The sequence below is a fragment of the Anarhichas minor genome, unplaced genomic scaffold (genome assembly GCF_050575085.1).
Source record: "Anarhichas minor isolate MPS153535 unplaced genomic scaffold, ASM5057508v1 ptg000051l, whole genome shotgun sequence".
Taxonomy (NCBI): Eukaryota; Metazoa; Chordata; class Actinopteri; order Perciformes; family Anarhichadidae; genus Anarhichas; species Anarhichas minor.
Window position 1 is genome coordinate 3349870 of NW_027466497.1, and position 20718 is coordinate 3370587.

The 20718-nt window shown below is 39.0% G+C and overlaps 1 protein-coding gene across 12 annotated transcripts in view; it reads right to left on the bottom strand.

Annotated features, from left to right (window-relative positions):
- Window positions 1-20718, bottom strand: part of thrb (thyroid hormone receptor beta) — a 77669-nt gene that overhangs the window by 7291 nt on the left and 49660 nt on the right. For 7 of the 12 annotated variants that reach the window (XM_076112803.1, XM_076112808.1, XM_076112806.1 and 4 more), the window contains 8 exons: window positions 16133-16205; window positions 14735-14785; window positions 4520-4620; window positions 4279-4426; window positions 3296-3501; window positions 2110-2136; window positions 1608-1754; window positions 892-1150 (listed from right to left, as the gene is read on the bottom strand). In XM_076112803.1, coding sequence (XP_075968918.1) covers window positions 892-1150; window positions 1608-1754; window positions 2110-2136; window positions 3296-3501; window positions 4279-4426; window positions 4520-4620; window positions 14735-14785; window positions 16133-16139 — 946 coding nt within the window. In that variant the 5' untranslated portion in view covers window positions 16140-16205. Of the gene's footprint in view, window positions 1-891; window positions 1151-1607; window positions 1755-2109; window positions 2197-3295; window positions 3502-4278; window positions 4427-4519; window positions 4621-5419; window positions 7707-14734; window positions 14786-16132; window positions 16206-20718 lie in introns of those variants that run through there. The other 5 variants (XM_076112809.1, XM_076112810.1, XM_076112812.1 and 2 more) reach the window with 3 other exon arrangements.

Below are 20718 nucleotides of genomic sequence, written 5' to 3' on the forward strand. Positions count from 1 at the left end.
AACTCTGTGTTCTTAATCATTAATTCACTTGGTGGGTTTGTAATACTTGGGTACCTTGGTTGATCGGTAGATACTATCTCTATATACTCTAAATTTGATACTATCCTGACATCACAGGTGCAGTTTGCATTGGTTGAGGTGGCTCACTGAACCCCCTTGTGGCTGTTTTTGTAACTCTACATCCTAAACTTAAACTGGGCCTATGTCTGACATTAAATGGAATGATTCATTTTCTGCCATGAATGGCAAATAACTGTACTTTTTAAACCCCAAAACAATGTCAACTTAAAAAATAGTAATTATAGCTCCAAGTATAAACTTCCAATCCAAATTGATTGCTTTCAGCCATTTAGCGTTGTACATTGTATTGATTAAACCCTAGTGGTTACAGTAAGTGTGCAAGAAGTGAAGACAGATGGGCCAGTTTACCCCATGTCATGTATACATGCACAACACACAGCAGTATTGATCTTCAATGAGATGCAGAGCGTCACACAGAGAAATGGTGGTGGAGTCTAAAACCAAGCCAGCTTGACAAAGCTCCTCAGAATGATTATGGTGATGAATTGATTGAACTGTGGTTTTGGTATGGATTTAATGTCAAAAAAATGGTTCACGCAATCTGTGCAGGAGGGAATAAAGCATTACTAAGGAAATAACATGGATTTTGAAACAGCAGGAGAAGTGAGCTTTGTGATTGTTTTTCTTTTTGTGCGTGCAATCCTACAACAAACTATTGCTTTACTGGTTTCTAAAATGCACCGTTTTTTTCTGTCATAATGGCTTTGCTTTGGAAAGTTCTGTAAAAAATACGTCAAAGGGATGAAATAAGGCATAACTAATTAGCTCATGCATGCATGTGTAACAATAATCCGGACATCAGCTGCTTACCAGATGAAAGCAGGATGACAGCCTGTAGAAGGGCAACCTCCGAGTCATCCAAGTTGAAGGAGGACAGCGACACGCCAAGGTCAAAGATGGCATCCGATACTACGCCCAGTCCTCCATTCTTAAGCTGACCCCTCGTGACTGCCATCTCGCCGTTGAGCGTGAGGGTCTCACTCTCCGGATCATAGCGAACAGCAGCTCGCAGTGACATGATCTCCATGCAGCAGCCTTTTAACAGGACGATCTGGTCTTCACAAGGCAGCTGACAATAAGGAGAAGGAGATGAGTAAAGGAGAAGAATATGGGTAATCTAGTGATGGTGTGCACTTTAAAAACAGCAGAAAATTCAGGCTGAAATACCGTTCAATTAAGCTATATGCACGTCACTGATTAAGACCTTACGTACGTACGCTATAAGTGAGCACAAATCTTTTATGCTCTGCCCTAAAAAGTGCTAAACATTTATTATAAAATGATTATTTTGAGGCCTGATGATACTTGACATTTTAGGAAATACACATTTTTAAAATCTCATGTTATTGACTTCCCAAAATATCTTAGATAAGCCAATACTGGCCAAGGACATTGGTGGCTTTACTGTAAATCCACCGTAGCGTGTCAACAGCTCGACCTGCGCTGCTGCTGCAGCCAGAAGGAGCATTATGAACTCTTCCTGCTTTATCTACATGAAACTTTATCAAATAAGCTGCTGCACTTACCTCACAAAACATTGGCAGTTTTTTGGCAAAGTCCACCACTCGGGTTATGGCAGGGGTGATAATTTTTGTAAACTGACTGAAGGCTTCTATATCCACTTTGTTTCCTTCAGGTGTATTGACCATGGACGCTTGACCAATATCCTCGGGCTAAAAGAACAAAGAGAGACGGTCAGCGTCTTAACAGCATGATAAAACAAAACAGCATGTAGAAACATTTATACTATTGAGAACAGCATTGATCTTAGCATTACGAATAAACAATTCAAGGTTACGATGACGAGTGTAAAGTCAGATACGATAATGGAAGAACTTGAAAGTGAGTAAAGTGGTTTGATTTAGTTTACAATATTTTGCCTGACCAATACGATGTAAAGATGTGAACGGGGACGCATCACTACAGAGATTTCACACTCGTATATCCAATGCACATAATTCAATGTCTTATGCATGTAAACATGTTGAAAGGCAGTATATTAATTTCAATAAATATTTGTGTCCGTACCTTAGTTTCCTTCACCCCCGCTGCACTCTGGTCAGAAGTATAGAATAAATTACATGTTATTTCATTAAGAAGCATAGCTTCCTCGACCTGTTGGATAATCAACAGGAATTGTGAAGTTTCAATGAAGAACCCGAGTCAAGCCAACTAAAAAGAAAACACGTTAAAACTGACAGATGACAGACTGTGCAGATAGAGAACAGTGTGAAGACAGAAATCCAAGATGGGTTTCTATGGCAAGATTCAGGTTCAGGACCACGACCTCAGACAGGTCCTCAGAAGCACTCGACTACACAGAAATTCATTCTTAATAACGGACGACGCGCGTGTATGACTTCAATCAACCGAACTTTTAAAAAACATTTCCAAATGAATTTTTAAAAAAAAAAATGTTTATCGAAAGGCGTCAACACTACTTTACAGTAGAGTTTGGGTAAAAAACAACAACAAGCTAACGTGATGAAAGTGCAGAAGTGAAACATACTCCGCTATATTCGCGTTACGTGACGCATGTAAAGCGACTTATCCGTAAAGTTACAATCATGTTATTTCCCTAGTACTCTCAAAATGCCATAATATTTCGCTAATTCCTCGTCAAATGAGATCCTTGTATAAAAACGTTCCACCCCTTAACAAAAAACTGCAACTACACTAAAAACATTTCAATTCAATGTTATGCTTTAACGAGTGCTCTTTCTGATCGTGCCATAGAAACCCAGATAAAGTCAACAGTTGAGATGGACTTTCAATCTGGAGAGAAAATAAGACTTTACAGAAAGGAAAAGAGAAAATTTGTCAAAAAAGTGTTGAGGTCTGAAATCAAAAGCTACAAACAGAAAGAGAGAAAAATGAAACGGCACAAAAAAAGCAAGTTATTAGTATTTGCGATTAAGGATCATTGCTTTGTAAGACGCAAAAAAGAGACGATAAGATGCTCCATTATAAATTAGCGCTGTTGCGTTGAGGAACACACTTTTTCTCCATCGTCCAGCTAATTCTCCCCACTCTACAAGGAGATACAAAAAAAAACACACGGATATATTAACACAGGGAACAGTGGCTGTGGTGGAAGTGGAGGAGACGGGGGGGGGGGGGGGGGGTCTGTGAAGGGTGGTTCGGATAAGGCAGGGTAATCAATACAATGAAGGCTGTGGTGAGGAGGGAAGGAGGGAGGAGGAGGGTGTCTCACCAGAAATTTCCGCTTCTGCTTCCAGTGGTTAGCCTGCGCGTTCGTGGCCATATGGGCCTCAGTCACCATACGGATGAGGTCCCACTCCTCCTGGGTGGGCTCCTGTCGGTCCAACACCGTCTTCTGCCGTTCGTCCTTCCGACGACGCTCCCGGTTCTCCTCGATTAGCTTCCGCTTGGCTAGCCTTTTGCCGTCGTCCAACACCACTGGGGGAAAGACAATTAGAGTGGACGGGAATCAGGAGGAGGAGGAGAAAAAGGGGAAAAAGCACGGAATGATGTTTTTGTGACGTAGTTGAAAATACAGGGCAATGTTGCTTAGATTAAAATCCCTAAACAGGCAGAGATTAACTAACAAATGCTAGAAAATTACATTCAACATGGTGCTCTTTAAGAGAAGTCATTAATAATCAGTGAGTGTAGGTAGTCTGGTTGACTTAATTTCATTTCATTTACTAAGGGTTCCAATGGTATTCCAAAAGTTTTTATGGTGAAGAAAGTGGCAGAATGCCCATAGAAACTGCTTAAACCACCACTATAGCACAACACCCCTCTCCACCGTTTTACACTAGGGCTGCAACTATTACTATTTTTATCATTGATTCATCTGCCAATTAATCTCTAAATTGACCAGTTAATGATTTTGTCTATAAAATGTCAGCAAGTTGTGATAATAGCCCAACACAGTTCCCCCTCTCCCTGATTCATCTGGATAACAGCTCAAAGATGAGCAGTTCACTGTCATACATACCAGAGAAAAGCATTGTTCGACAAGCTAGAGCCAGCGAATATTCAAAAGAAATTATTAATCAAAATAAAATTGAAACAATATTGTTTTTTGGGTGCCAAATTCTGACCAAAAAAAACCCCCACAATGGCAAATTCTCTCTGTGGTCTCTGGCCCAGTTGATACATTAAACACATCAACAGAAACAAACAAACAGAACAAGACGCAGACACAACATGAAGATATCTCGGACTTACAGTCGGTGGCCATTCCCACAATGATGCACTTCTTGAAGCGACATTCCTGGCACTGGTTTCTGGTCACTTTGTCGATGACACATTTCCCCTCGTACTTACAAGCGTAGGTCGGGTTGAGATTCTTCTGGATCGTCCGCCTGAAGAAACCCTGTAGAGCAGACAGGCACATGCTCAGAAATGCCTTGAAAACAAAAAAAATCCTCAGAATTAGCTGCAAACAATCAAGAGTCGCTTGTGTTACCTTGCAACCTTCACAGGTAATGCAGCGATAGTGATAGCCCGTGGCTTTGTCCCCGCACACTACACATAGCTCATCCTTGTCTAGGTAGCTTGGAATGTACCCTGGAGAGAAGAACAAATGGTTAATATCAGATTTTCTTGGGGGAGAAAAACATTTCAAATGTATTTTTTCCAACTTGTTTTGCTTCTTTCTTCCTTTTCTTGTAAGAAAAAGTGAAAATGAAAATGCACAAATAAATGTGGTTCAAATAAAAGGCTAAAAAGCTATCTACACAGTATATCAACTGTTCCTCTGCTTCCATTTGTAACATGCAGGTGTGTAATAATGTGGTTTGGAAAAGTCACACATTTAAAAGTAGGCCGACCCTTATAAGTCCATCCGACACCTTACATGTGATCAGCACAGATTTCCTTAGACAGCACTGTTAACCAACCGAGTTAACACCTCGTCCAGTTTTAAGATTCAGCTTTCGGCCTAATGAGATCAATGCTTTGACGTCTGGCAGACTCAATGACCGGAGATAAATTGATCAATATCCTTTTGGGGTTTGCTAAGAATCTCGCATCAGCCTTCTGTTGCCTCACCATTAATCAATAAGGAACCCCGCCCGCCTCAGTCAAACACTCTGAGCATCAGATGCACCGAGTCCCGCTCAAAGACTTGCCGCCGCATGATGCCTTAAGTCTTGGATTTGCGCTCGTCAGACTTAATTTGAAAAAAAAAAAAAACCAGACATCATTTATTCATTGATCAAGGACGGGTTAGCACTAATTACCAAAAATATTATTTTTGTCCCAAAAAAAACATTCTTTACACACAATCCAGAGCCACAACCACAAAACAAAACAATTTCATTAGTCGATACCAAAAATGTGAACAATCCCAATCCGGACGTCGTACCTTTCTTGTGCACCTCCTGCATCCACTGCAGGTGTGAGAAATCAGATTTGATCTCAGGGAAATATTCAGGCTGATGGTGGAAATGACTAAGAGGGATCTCCATGCTGCAAAACTCGCTCTTAAATACAGGAGAGCCACCCGCGTATGAGCAAGAGTAGTGCTGGCTGGGCGGCCAAGCCTGTTGGTCAATGCAAGGTGGATGGTGCAGAGGCTGGGGCTCACAGTGTCCGTACCCGGGTCCCTCGCCCGAGTACATGCAGTGTTCCCCACCACCCTGCACCGTGTAGCCTCCCATCCCCGAGTGAGGCATCTCATACATGTCTGGTATGCAGTAATTCATCGTAGAAAGAGCCACAGCAGAGCACCATAAAAAGTTATGGGGGAACTCTTCGTTCTCCAAGAAGAAAAATCTTAGCAGGTTATTAAAAAATTAAAATCTGGTAAAAAAAAGAAAAAAAAAAAGAAAAAGAGTATCAAGCCATGCGAATGTGACAATTACAAGTTTCCTGGTCTGGATGAAAAAAAAACTTCATAGAGGTTGATGCTGTGTAGACACCGAATCCACAGACTACACCTCGCAACTGCCCCACCCGCCACCACACGGCCGAATTGGGAAGCAGAGCTTTATGACGACGTAGAGCCCTAATCTTACACTCCACAAATCCTCAATGTGTGACAGACAGAGGCATTGTCACAGATTAAGACCTTGCAAGTTGCACCTACAGCTAATAACACGACTGGAAAACAACTATAAAAAAAGCTAAAAGTTCAACTTTAGTTTAAAAGCCTTTTTAAGAGGGTTCTCATATCTGTATACATTGTTAGTTCTCCTTAATTAATATAATACCTTGCTGAACCATTTAACCTTTAACCCCTCACTTATCCTATGGGTACTTTGTCAGTGACATATAATTACTTCAACCAAGATGTTAAGAAGTTTTATGTTTACACACCCTGAGTTTTAACCATTGACACCAACATTCCTTTAGCCCCTATCGTACGGCTAATGGACAGAATGCAAATAAGAAACACTCGCTACAGTATTTTGATGCATGACTCACTGAGAATAAATAACCATCAATAACATTAATTAAAATAACTAAAGTAAAAACTAACTTTATTTAGATTAATGGGCAAATCAAATCAGGGAAAAAGCTATAATTTTCATTTTCTGATAATGTTCGTAAGATGCATGTGCTATAATTAATTAAATTATTTTTAATAATAAGATAAAAACAATGCCAACAAAAATGAATGTTAAGTCTTATATTCTTGAAATAAATTGAGGTATTGAGCTATCAGATTTTGTAGTTTTTCATTAAAGTAAGACTTCGGAAAAAATCAATATGGTTTTCCCAAAATGTAAGGCACGCGAGCAACACACTGAGTGACACATTGCGTGATCGGTTTCAGATGATACACCGGCTACACTCAGCCGTATTGACTGCCTGTACTCAGGCTTCCTGTTCAATAATAAAAGGATAAGCCTTATGGCAAGGATGTGTATCTGCTGGGATTCATGATGCCTTCTTCAATAATGCAACAATGTTTCCTCATACTTACCCATAACAGGTTGTTTGTATAAAAATGGTTCTGAGAAATGTAACTAAAACAAACATACAAAAAAACTCCACAGAATCAAAACAGGAGGCTTGTGAATGCTTTTTTGTGTGTTAACTTCAAGTTTTGCATAATTTGTCAGAAACCAGTTCGTATCAGACCAAACTAATTTATTTAGCCCGTTTATTGTGATTATTATCTTATTTATTTATATTATATGGATGCTTTCACTTTTCATGATTTTGAGTACTTTCTCTGACATTTTAAACATATAGTTATTCTACTGAGTATCATAAATGCTCATTGTTCATTACTGTAAGAATAACAGTATAAATGTGTACATATAATAAAGACATTATATGAAGCCCTATATTGGCACTCCAGAGAATATTTGGATGATTGAAGAGACTATGATGGACTACCTTTCAACCAGTAGTCACCTTTGAATTAGCAATCAGACTGGATCATTCAGTGTCTATATTTGGAAGATATATTATGAAGAGAATAAGTAAGAATAGAAAGAAATAAAGCATTGCCTTTACTTATGTAAAAATGAAGAATTCAAAGTTACAAAGAAATAAATAGAGTCTTATTGGTGACAATCAAGAATCCCAAAATTCGCGAAAGCTCAGAAATTGGATGTTTAAGTTGCCATGTGAGTATTGCATAATTTACTTCTCTATTTCCAGAAACACGGAGAGAGCAACAAACCGATTATAGAGGAACGAAGAATAATGATATACTTAAACGTAATTCTTTCCCTAAAAATAAATACCAAATAAATACCAAATATATATATATATATATATATATATATATATATATATATATATATATATATATATATATATATATATATATATATATATGTCTGTTTCATAATAAATGCCCTAAATTTAAATCTATATGACTATAGATTTCTATAGAAATCAAGAAATCTAATGTTAAGATGAATTACTTTCATTAAAAAGTCTGAATGTAAAAGTATTGTTTCATGTATTTGAGGTAAATCTTAAACTTTTCTAAATGGCTGCAGTTTCGCACTTTCGCAATTCAGAAAGAAATACATCACATCAGAATATTGGTTTGTTTCTTCTTCTGTAAAGATTCTTTCAGACACATTTTGGGTAAGCTTTGATCACACAGGCGCACTGAGATCTTCTTAAGATGACCAAAAGCAGAACTCAGAACATCTTGCTGGATGATGGATCGTTGAAGCCGAAAGCAAGACTTGAACACATGGCGGAGTCTGAGTAAAGACGCGTGCAGTTTGGGCTTTAGATTCCCTGCTGCTCGTACTTATCTGAACTCTCTGAATTGCAGCCAGTCTGCACGCTCGCCATCACGTCGTTTAGAAAAGACACAATCAATAGAATTGCTGTGCAGGATTATAAAGAAATCTGTATAATAAACGGTCTTGAGCTTGATCGTAATTTAAAATGTTGCTTTCTGATTCATTTATTTTTGATGTATATATATATATATATATATATATATATATATATATACATATATACACAGTGTTATACAACTTAGTTATATCACAATGTATGAAATATTCTAATTAGGGATGTTTAAGACCCCCCCCACAATAACTTTTAGCCCAAGACAGCATTTCAATCAATACCACACACACACACACACACACACTTCTATATTTACAGTTTTTAATCACTGTTCCCATTACATAGACTTTCTTGAAAAAGAAAGAATCTCTTACTTTAACTATACCTTCCTTTACATTATTTCATAGTTATTGTACATGAAAGAAAACAATATTTAAATAAGCAATTACTATTAATAAACTGTCTAACTGTATCTAAACTGTGTAATAAATGCCCTAAATTTAAAGAGATTAACCTCAAAGGTAGTTTTAAATGTGTTTTCCCACAGTTTAAATTTGTAACAATGTAATTTAATTCATTTTGACCTGTGCTACATTTTTACAGTTTATTAAATGTAACTTTTATTTACTGTAATTTGACGGCATCCATGTTTCCTTTTTTTTTCTAACAGTGACAATCAGCATTTAAGAAAGGCCTCTTCATGTGAACACAAACAGATCAACTGGTCAAACCTGACCCATCTTTAGTTCAATCTCAAGTTACTGATATTAGTTCTACTATTGTGTCTGAAAATGACCTTTTCATTTTCATTTTCACAAAATTATTATGCATTTTGCCCGAAGAAAAACAATTTAAAACCCATCAGAAAAATGAAATTCCAGCTCTATATAATTTGTGCTCATGTAAAATACTTCATAAAGAATATTTATTTTGATTCATCTAAGTGCATATTACCTGTGTATTAACTGTTTCACGTTGGATGTGTGCATACTCGGCGAGACTTTTAACTGGTACACGCAGGCGTGAACACATTTCACCGATCTTAAAATCTCTTCATTGGCTACCTGTAGAGTACAGAATGTTTAAATGGCGCCGCCCGGGTCTCTCTGTCTGACCTGCTGCAGCCCTTTACCCCACCTCGCTCACTAAGGTCTCTCGGCCAACAGCTTTTAGTTGTTTTCCGAAAATAAAATTACAACCCGGGCCGACCGGTCCTTCTCCGTTGCTGCCCCTAAGCTCTGGAACAACCTTCCCCTTCATATTAGGTTGTCATCCACCTTACCAATGTTTAAAAGCTGTTTAAAACCCTATTTATTTTCCCTGGCCTATCACCTAGGATCTTAACTTGGCACTTTTGTGTGATTTGTGTTAGTTTGTCTTGATTTTTAATGTCACTTACTGTTATTAATCCAGTCTTTGATTGTATGACTGCTTATCTATGTGCAGCACTTTGGGCAAACTTTGTTGTATTTTAAAATGTGCTATACAAATACTTTTTGATTGATTTTTGATACTCGGTATGCTAAAGTGTATGAATGACTAGCTGGTCACAATATGATTTAAATGATCTAAAATTAAATATAAAAGCTCGTTAGTGATTGGGTCCTACTAATGCTCTTGAAAATGTCCGAATAACTTCCGAACTTTTAAATGTCTTATATCTACGTCTTTTACTGCATATGGGTAATTACAATACATTTACAAATATTTACAACAAATATGCCAAGTTATATACTGCAGATCAGGAAGTCGATTTCCACTATAGGAATAAATAGTTTTTGTAAAGAAAACAGAAGCTATAGTAACATTAAATCGATGTAGATATGTGTAAATATTAAATTTATTTATCTAAAAGTGGGCAGTGCATGGGAAATGAGCGAATACATTTCCACAAAAGACCTAACGTCTGATATTGTTGTTCATTTGCATCTGTTCTAAGCGCTCATTAGTGGCCAATCAAAGACAGGCGTAATGTTAATGTCAGTGAAGCCTTTACACGTTACAATATGTGCAGTGAAATGCAGGGTGACGCACTCTCGAGGCTGTGCTAAAAAGAGCGTGCAAGCAATGATTCGAATACACGAGACCAAGCTCATTTCAACTTAAATAAGAACAAATGTCTAAAATTAACTGAATTCTGACTTATTTTATATTTTTTGGGGACGTTGCTTAAGATTTACTTAAAAAAATGCGACAACGTATGGTGTTCAAAAAAACAAACAGGAACTGGCACTAGAATCAAATTATTAATCAAGAACACTGAAGTGTTTCACTTATAAAATAAAACTGTTAAAACTTGTTTTAATAATTACTCTATTATGGGAATTGTGATACAATACGGAAACACTTCGTCCACGAGTACTAGTAATACGAAATACCACAAATAAACAACAAAACACACTCAAAATGAATGAATCTTTGAACATAATTGTATAAAGTGGATAACCAGGCAAAAATTAATGAATCAACGTCCACTTTATAAAACCTGTCTAAAGAAAAGGGCTTATCATGGGATTACCCACTCTATTGATGATATAAGTGGGACTTTGTGACAAGTTCATGTGAGCAACATGCAGCAGCTGGTAAGAGACAGGCCCTATGAGGCAAATCTGCTTGCAAAGAGGGCTTGATACCAGTTTAACTTTTTGATGAGGTGATGTCCTCACCGTGGACTAATCTCGTTTGGAGTTTCGACTCTTAACCGTACTTTAAGCGTCCATCAGACAGAGTGTTACGCCTGTCAATACTTTAACAATCTGTTGTCTGAGTGGACAGTATTAAAGTCTACACCTGTTAGATTGTATGCTTTATAACACCTCAATGTTTCAGTTATATAAATATATAAATGAATGTATTCACTACCTATATTAAAAACAATGATTTCGTTTTGAATTAAAGTATTGAACAAGATATTTACGAATAAAGAAATTCAGTAAATTAATTATTGCAATTATCTAAATGATTCATTTCTACGCTTTAATCTTTTGTTCACAGCTACCATTCGATACATCTGCACATTAAACACATCGTGTGATTGGAAGCTCTTGGGGAAAAAGAAAAAAAAAAGCTGATTTAAGATTACTTTGTATTTTTTCATATCCATTCACATTCTGTATTTTCAGCCACAAATGCATCACTTTTAGTAGATACAAAAGAACACACGAATACATTTTAGTCTTTTCAAAATAGCACAATCTACGATACATTTTAAACAATAAAGATATTTCTCTACTTACCCCGGTTGCCTTTTTGTTAATTATTATCTTTTTCTCTTCAACCTTGCTGTAATAAACATTTGTTGGAATAGGACGTCCACGAGAATATTTCACACTTCCTGTGTAAAGTTATGCTGAGTAAGTATAAATACTAACGGCTTGTCTCCAGTAGCTGGCTCCAGGTATTCCTGACAAACGGACAACAGGCCGGTCTTTTTTAGATAACTTAAAGACTTCTACTTTACGATCATCTTTTTCTCGTCTAGAGAACAGGGACACAGTTTCCCTCCAGATGGCACCTCACCACAATGACCCTGCAGCCAGATTTTGCACAGATATATGCCCTCCCGGAATGATTACATTAGGCCAGGGAGTTCAAAGCAGGTGCTGTATAATTATTGGATGTGGGGAATCTCTTTTGACCCCAGGCCCTCAATTGACATGATGTGTTCTGCCAGATGTCCCCGGCTACTCTGCGTTACCTGAGAAGGACACATTAGTTGTTGACCCTTTCTCATTAAAGTTTGTGGTAAGCTCAGGGGAACAATAAAGCTGATTCTGAACAACAGAAGGCTTCCATCGCCGAAGGTTCACGTTTGAGAGGATTATCCCGCACTTTGGAATGAAGTGCAAGAATCTATTTTAGATACTGCTCTTCTTTTGGGGGAGGGGGACAACGTCAGGTACGTAGGATCAAGCGCAGCTCAGCACAACGAAAGGCAGCCCAGTATCCCGAAGAATTACATCCATATTGGATTCCGAGGCACAAGGTTCAGTGCCACTTCAGGAAGTTCGCTCGCCGTTTTTAAAAATCAACCGAGTGTTTCAGTTGCCAGTCCTTAACCAGTTTCTAGTTTTGATGTTTCTGGTATATACAGTATTAATGTATATTTATCATATATTTTAAGATTTCATATTATGTGCAAATTGGGATTGAAACTATTTACACTTCACTGTGACACAATGACATCATATGAGTCCATAGGGTCTGTTCTTCCAGTAGAAATGCAAAATGAAGCACACGTGAAACATGCTGCTCGAGGTTTTACTCGCAAATATTTTTTTTTAAAAACACCCAAAAATTCTCCAGTTAGTTCAGAATTATAATTTAAAAAAAAAAGTTTTTCTTCATATTTTTTTGTGTTTTATCATGTTTATATTGAAGTATTATGTTTGCAGTACAAAATAAAATAAAATAATCCAGAATATGTCCTGTAATTTCTGTTCTGAAGGTTTCTAGCGTGTAAACAAAAACAACTATGGACTCATTCTTCTACAAGTAACTGTGGCTGTTGTCGTGAGCAATTCATCAGCGCTGCTTTTGTTCCCCACGTTGACCTCATTAAGAAGTCTGCAGACTGCTGAGATAGAGATGTAATGAGTGAATCATCACAGCAGAGATTTCTGGAGGCAAACATCATTGAACAAGATTTCTCCTGAGACGCACAGAATTCAATTCCAACTTAAACACCACAACAAAGCTGACGAAAAGCACTACTTCTGTTTGAACTTCGCTGAGCGTCTAAGTAAAAAAGATCTTTTATGATGTAGAAATTCTAAAGCACCTTATATGAATACTAATTAGTCGACTCTAAATTCAGGACAATTGGATTACACAGCTCAGTTTGAATTTGGGAGTTTGTGACAGCCTCTCCTTTAACGGAACAGCTGAGAGACCGACTGTGGAGATGACGTCATCTAGAGACAAATGCCAGCTGCTCTATAGACGCTGATCAGCAGCAAAGCAGCCAGAAAACTGCATTTATACAGTACAGTCCATTCCCATGAAGATACAATCAACACTAGAATTAGGTCTTTAATTCGACACGCACGCACGCACGCACGCATGGTGCCCAGTGTAAAGAGGATGGACTTTTCTTTTTTTAAAGGTACGTTGAGCCCAGCCATGTTAACTAAAGCAGATACCATTCAAACTGTTAGTACTAACTGTTGTAAGTAGACAATCCCCCTGGAGCTCATCTGTGAACACACTGAGCACATGTTATTTACAGTTACAACTTTATTAATATATCAAATCGATCATGTAGTGATTTAATAACATCCTTTGCTGTGCTAAACATTTCCTAGCGAAATATGTGAATGATTCTCGCTATTTAAAGTTTGTTTCAGATAAAGAGAAGAGCGCTAGGTAGTTAGCAGGAACAGCAATAAGCATACATTACAGTCATTTAGCAGACACTTTTATCCAAAGCGACTTACAATTCAGATTATATCACATTTCTACACCATAGGCACAGCTACGGGAGCAATTTTGGGGTCAAGTGTCTTGCTCAAGGACACATCGACAGCAGCCCAGACCTCTATGAAAAGGTCATATGAAGCTGTAACAACACTGACTGAAGTGTCCTTGAATGCACCAGCAATCAGTGCAGAGCAGGTTCAGAATGAGGAAAGCAGAGATCGAGAGGGAAGTGGAAGGCTTCCACTGCATGCGTACACTCCCATTAGTGATTATGTGGCAAAGCAAAAGAGTGAGTAAACGTCTACCATTAAAGTGAAGTGACTTCAGGCTATTCTTTGATGCTTTTTCAACAGGTTTATCGATTTTTTAGCCCAGAAAGGTACCTCTTGAGTTTTGAGTTTTAGCTTAAAAGTGAGACGTTTATTATAAAAGCTCTAAGTGCTATATGTAAATACTGTGAAATTATCAAAACGCTTAATCCATGGAGAAATACATGTCTTTAAACGAGCCGTGAGGATTTCTTATTCTATTCAATATACAGACCGTTTCACAGTTTTAAATGCGTCCATGTTTATTTTCGGTTATAAACAGTCAAAGGTATGTTCATTGGTGCAGTGTACGTGAAGGACATATCAGCTGACAGGACGTAAACATGGACCCAACTCTTGCCTGGCGATGCAATCCCGTTGAAATGCGCTACAACTTAGCGTGTCAGACAGGAGGGTGAATACAGTTATATTCAGACAGACAGTACGAGAAACAGTTGTTTGAACATTGAAGCACATAAAATATAGGCATGAACCTAGAAATGAGCAGAATATGTCTCGAGGCCTTTTCACAACATTCAAAGCAAAAATGTGAAAGAGGTTAAATTCAGAAACAGCTTCTCAGTCGTTAGTGAAAAGCTGGAGCACAGTTTCGAGTGCTCCAAAGCTCACCCAGACTGACAGAGAGTAGGAAAAGCAGTGCTGAGAGGGAGGATAAATATTACCATTTTGAATGGCCTCATCTTTCCAGCCGGGGGAGCAATTTCCTGCTGGCTCTAAAATAGATGGGAGAGGCACTTTTAAAAAAAAAGCTACTTGCTCAGTGAAACAGGTGAGAGAGGCAGACTGACACTCCCCCCTTCTCTTCACATCAAATCAAAGGATTACACAATCAGATGCCAATAAAACAGCAGGTTAAAGTGAATTAAGCATCAGAAACATCACTTTGTCACAGTATCTTGTTGTCGTTAGTCTGGTGGTACAGCGAATGAGGGTTTATCTCCTCATGTGATGCGTGTAAGCTCGTGTCTGTTCACTATGCCGAGGTCGATAGCATATGTGACGGATCAGCGGGCTCACGGGGACCGGCTAAATCCATACGTCACGGCCAATTCGCCGTGTACACCGACTATGTCAGGTAAGCAAATGCACAGGACCGTCCGTCTGAGGACAGCAACAGGTGCATCTCGTACATTACCAGCCAGGGGGTCCTTTAAACGGCTTTTTACGTGTGCAAGTGGAGTCTACTTTCCTAGTGTGCTCTGAATGAATGAACGGCGAAGGGGTTGGAAAAGGAGGTAAAGTGGTGCAGAGTGGCTTTATAAGTTCAAACTGACACATTTTAACTCTCAAATCATTAGGCAATTAAATAATAAAGCACTTAATATATATATTCAGTAAAAACATTGTGTTCAACTGTAACTCTGAGACAATCATTTAGGCTTAAAATACTATCTTTTAAAGAAGGAGACATTTGATTTAAACCGATCTTCCCTCACACCACAAAGGATTCCTGCTGCCGGAGGACACTGGTCACTGCGTCTTACAGTAAGCAGGGTCTTCTGCTGGCGAGGACAGCTCATCACTAACCCATTAAATTAGGATGCAAATGGTGTTTGCCTGAAGCCCTCTTTACATGATCAGCGGTACAAAAGCTGTGCGCCATTTAAAGCTGGAATTATGTCAGAAAGTCGATGACTTTCACGTTACGCCAGGGACAACCGTCATCTCACTGGTCGTAAATAGAAGGGTCACTGAAAAACAAAGTTCAGCTTTAACGTTCACTCTTAATCATTGTATATCTTGGAAGGAGCAGACACCCACGTAAAGGGATTATGCCACTGATAATGTGTCGAGGGTCTAATTACATTTTTCATTTTAACAATTAACATCAGTTTTAGTGTCTCATGATAGTCTAATTGCCGAGTCTTTTCTAGCCTGACGGGAATATAATTCGGGGGAAACATTGTTGTTTTGAAAGGTTGCATTTAGGTTTTGTGAATATTGCTTTAAATATCAACTCTCAGTACACTATAATAAATCTTATTTGGAATAAACCTGGAGGGGGGGGGGGGGGGTGAGGCTGCGAGTGTGTGTTGGGGTAATCAGGTCAGACATCTTACCTGACATGCTGGTGGGGTTCAAGGCCAAGACGTCATCCTCAGAGCCTCCTCAGACATCTGGGTACCTACCTAGCTGAACACAGAGCCAAGAAACCATTAATCCCTCAGTTCATTACTGATAGAATAGCCGACAACACTTCAATCTAAAATCTTGAAACTGTGTATTTTGTACTTGCAGCTTGTCCATTCCCACTCTGCCATTTTAACAATCAACTAAAGTTGTGTGTGTGAAGAGGAAAAAGTGCCACTGATTGGATGTAATCAGCCTCGTTAGCTCGATGAGACGGGTCAAAAGAGGTGTTTGATGCCTCTTGTTTGCATCTCACAGAACATTCAGGGATGCAGATATTTCTGTGTCGTTTCTTTATCAGAGGGAGTCTTGCACACAGACTGTTCAGATGTTATGGCTGGATGACATCTAGTGGTCGAACATGGAAAACCAGTTTTACATAACCTCACAATCTTTTAGAAATGAGAAGTCTGAGTTGATTGCAGATATTGTTTATCCCCAAGGCTTGATTGTTTTCTTTTTCTCCATCACAGTGAAAATGTTCGAGCAGCATGTGATCTTTAATCAGGCAGCTGATTTGAGGCAAAGCAGAGTGTCTTGCAGTGATCTGCTGTAGTTCATCAGGAATACACACACACACACACACACACACACAGCTGAAGTTGCATGTATGGAAGACATCAGAAAAAATGACCTGATGGGAAACGCATTCTTACTGAGTTTGATTACGTGCACACTGTGTTCGGGTTGATTTCAATCTTTCTGTCCTATTAACTGCCATTTAGCAGTGGGAGAACGTAGCACATTCATTTTGCAGGTATTTGTCTATTGTCTGCTCACAATGATAAAACGGTTGAAACGGCATTGCACGGTAGAACTTGTGGAAACGTTGAATTTGAACACCCGGAAAGCAGACCCCTGTGAGATCCCCAAAATACCTTTCAAGGCACACCCCGCTAACAAATAAGAGAAAGTGACTGACGGGAGTCACGTACAGATTCACATACGAAGTGCTAACGTCACAGATGGGGTTAGATTCAGTATATCTGTACTGGATGCACAGGAATAAGATGACTCAGCAATAATCAAACAGATCCTAAAATCTTGGATTGTTCTTTTAAAAGTCTTTCTGATATATTCTAGTCCAGTTAGACACGGCTTACACTTCAAACAACATCATTTGAGAAAAGTCTCTTCAGGCTAGCTCCAAGGCTTTTCCTTGAATTTTGAAAAAAAACAACTCTAATTCAACCCAGTGATAAATCAACCGTTTAAACAACCAACCAGTGGCTTCCATTTTGTAACTGAGCCTGTGTGCTTACAAAATCTCACAGTCAACAAGCTCAGAATTTACAGTTTTCGTCATTTCTCTGCACTGGAAGAACAGCTGGCTTGAAAAGCATTGCAGGAAACTATGATTCGGTTTGCTGCTTTTCACCCTAGAGAGCATTTAATATCCAGACAACAGCTGGGGGAGGCCCGAACGCTGGTTCATCCATTCAACAGGTTTCTGAAGCTCTAATGAGGCCACAGACTGACAGATGGATGCCCGAAGATTTTCTGGCTGGAAAAAAATATGAAGATAGATGGAAGGAAAAAAACCAGACAATGTAGTGCACGTATATAGACAGAAGAGCAAGATGATTGCAAGTCATAATAAGAAGTTGAGCTAACGAGACACAGTAGACGGAGAGTAAAGTGAAACTCCTCATGGGGACATTTTTATCAGTAACCTCATATCTATATCACAGACAGTGGGGCTGAGTCTATAGCCTGGAGGAAAACAGTTGGGCCGCATGTTGAGGGGAGATGAGCGTCTCCCGACTGTTGGCTCCTCGATTATCTAAACCGCATTCTCAATTACGCTTGAAGGGAAACAGTTTTTAAACATGTGGTAAACTTTGTGAATTAAAAATAAATTAAAAACACACAACAGAACTACTTGATTTGGTTTAGTAAAAGATCAGGGTTTGGCTTAAAATAAGTTTTATTAGGGAACTTAAGTTACAAATAATGTCAAATAAGTCAACATTGACTTTTTAATTTGTTGATCACTTCTTTCAGTTAAAGCCCTTCACCAGACAATAACTTATATTGGACGATTCCTCAAAACTCAATTCAACGTTTTAAATAATTTGGCAATTACAGTTACGATTAGATAAAGTTCATGTTCAAATTCAAGACCTTGGAAACAGCAATCTCAACACAAGGTCCACTTACTCGATCGTGGTTGTGGCAAATACACGATATGGTTACGGTGTGGCTATGGTTGGGCAACTAAAGCACTTGGTTTAGTTTAGAGATAATAGTTACATTTAATAAAAAGGCAAACGGAAATTGCAAGTAAGTAATACTTGGCATGCTACTTCATGCTTTGTCACTTACCATTGGCCCTAGACCTTAATTGTGAATTAGGATACTGGGCTGCATCAGGTGGCTTTAGATACGTCATACCCTTCAGCCCCAGTTGCCATTGCTATGGAAAAGAAGCAGAGATTGAACGGATTTACTGTAATCTGGTGTCTAGAAAGTGTAACCATTGGCTGCTCTTGGTGACGTAGACAACTGATGTCTTTGGACAATGTTGCTTGGGAGTAATAGTCTGCTTCTCTGCTTGGGATTTAATGGCTGTAAAGGATTTAACCTTTGATGAAAGAACACTGATGATTGAACCAGAAGAGTTTCACGCCCCCCCCAGGACTTGGAAGCACTTTGACTGCCAATCAACTAACAAACGCATAATGATGGGAATGAACATGACTTTTACTTCCTGGACTTTCGGTGCCCGACTCTTACACATTATTAGCATTAGTTGGGGTCTTTTTGCATCCCTAGAAGGACATTACCAGGGCTAAAATATGTTCAGCTTAAAAAAAAACACAACAGAGGAAACCAAGTTTGAGGTAAAACCCCCCAACAGTCGCACCTAATATATGTGGTCACAGGGAGGCATTTCAGGACAAATTCATCAGATAGGAGGTCCACAGATGGCAATTTATTTTGGAGGGGAGCGACAAATCATGCAGCTGAGTGCTTTTTGTGGCTCTCTAATTGCCATTTCTGCACATTAGTGTCCCAAATAAACAAAAGTGACAATAATGGACTTCTACCGCGGGCGTAAATTAGCTGCAGTGGAAATGAGCGGGGTCACTCCAGTCCACCCTTTTTCCTTTGCATCGAGCTTTTGCCTTCGCCGCTTGATGATTTTTTCATACTTAAAAAAAAACAGAGGAACTAGGTTGAACTCTGTGTGGTTGGACTGTAAGAAAACTTCACAGTTGTGCTTTCTTCACCGGGATTTTCTTTAGATACATGCATGGCATATTGGCAACAATATCAAACATTTTGTCCGATTATACTGTGGACAGAGGAAGCCGAACTAATTTCTTCTCTTTTTAAGTACACACAAACAAAATCTGTCAAACTTACAGTAACCCTCAAGGGTTTCCTTCCTGTCTTTGACAACACAGGAACACTGCATTTGGCAAGGAGCTATGGCGTGTCTCACATTTTTTCTGCTTGTTCTGCATGCGCACATATTGATCGACTTTCCTGGAATAGCCGGGAGCACAAATGGAGTCCTGAAAGAACCTGCATTTTTTTCTTGATGTGAAAGTGCCGAGCAATTTATACTGCATCCTGCTGTTTACTCTGGGGCGGTGAAAGTTATGTGTCGTGGTGTGGTGTGTGTGTGCATGTACTTGCATAAGCTAACACGCAGCAGCCTTCAAGCTGGCCTTGGGTAAACATCGCAACCGGATACTGCTGCCTTTCTGTAAACATCAACACAGCTTAAGTCGCATAGCATCGTCAGCTGTGCATGTTGCTTTAAACTGCTACCGCAGTACGCGTGAGCCAAAAAGGTACCCGACTAATTCAATACTGCTGTTTGTGTAGGAGTATAAATGATAGTTACATCAACTAACATAAAATATATGACTATCTTTTTGTATTTATTTATTTAGGTTAAATAGACTAAATGATCAGTTAAGATGTCTGTTCACAGGCGACAGCAGCTGATTTTTTATTTTGCTTCATCTGATTTGGATGATAGTCTGGGAGAATGTACGGGAGCCAGCGGGGACAAATTAAGAAAAGGCAAAAGCCAAAATACTAAGTGAGCCATTTTAATAGCATTGTCTCAAGACGTCAGTGACTCAGTTTGACGGGGACTGTCCTTGACACTGATGATGTAAAACACTTCCACTTCAGAGACTCAAGGGGTCGCCAAGTTTCAGATTGTACCGGCAGCAACTTTCCAGTTAAGGCTGGCGGTCTCACGCAGATTTTTTAGCCACAACTGGAGTCAAACCAAAACTTTTTCATCTGCAGTCAAAGAGTAAAACCCTCCTTCACCCTCTCTGTTTCTTTCGCGGATTGCACAACTGCACACACACACTCAACAGACACTTGTGACTCTTGTGTGAAGTGAGGTTCACTCATAGGAGGGCGCGTTTTATGCCACGGTTTGGAGACGGAGCTGCACTGTGGGTAAGCACTTCCTCCTCTACACTGGGACATTTCATTTCTCCACCACAACAGCTACCACATCCTGCATGACGAGAGGTGCGAGAAC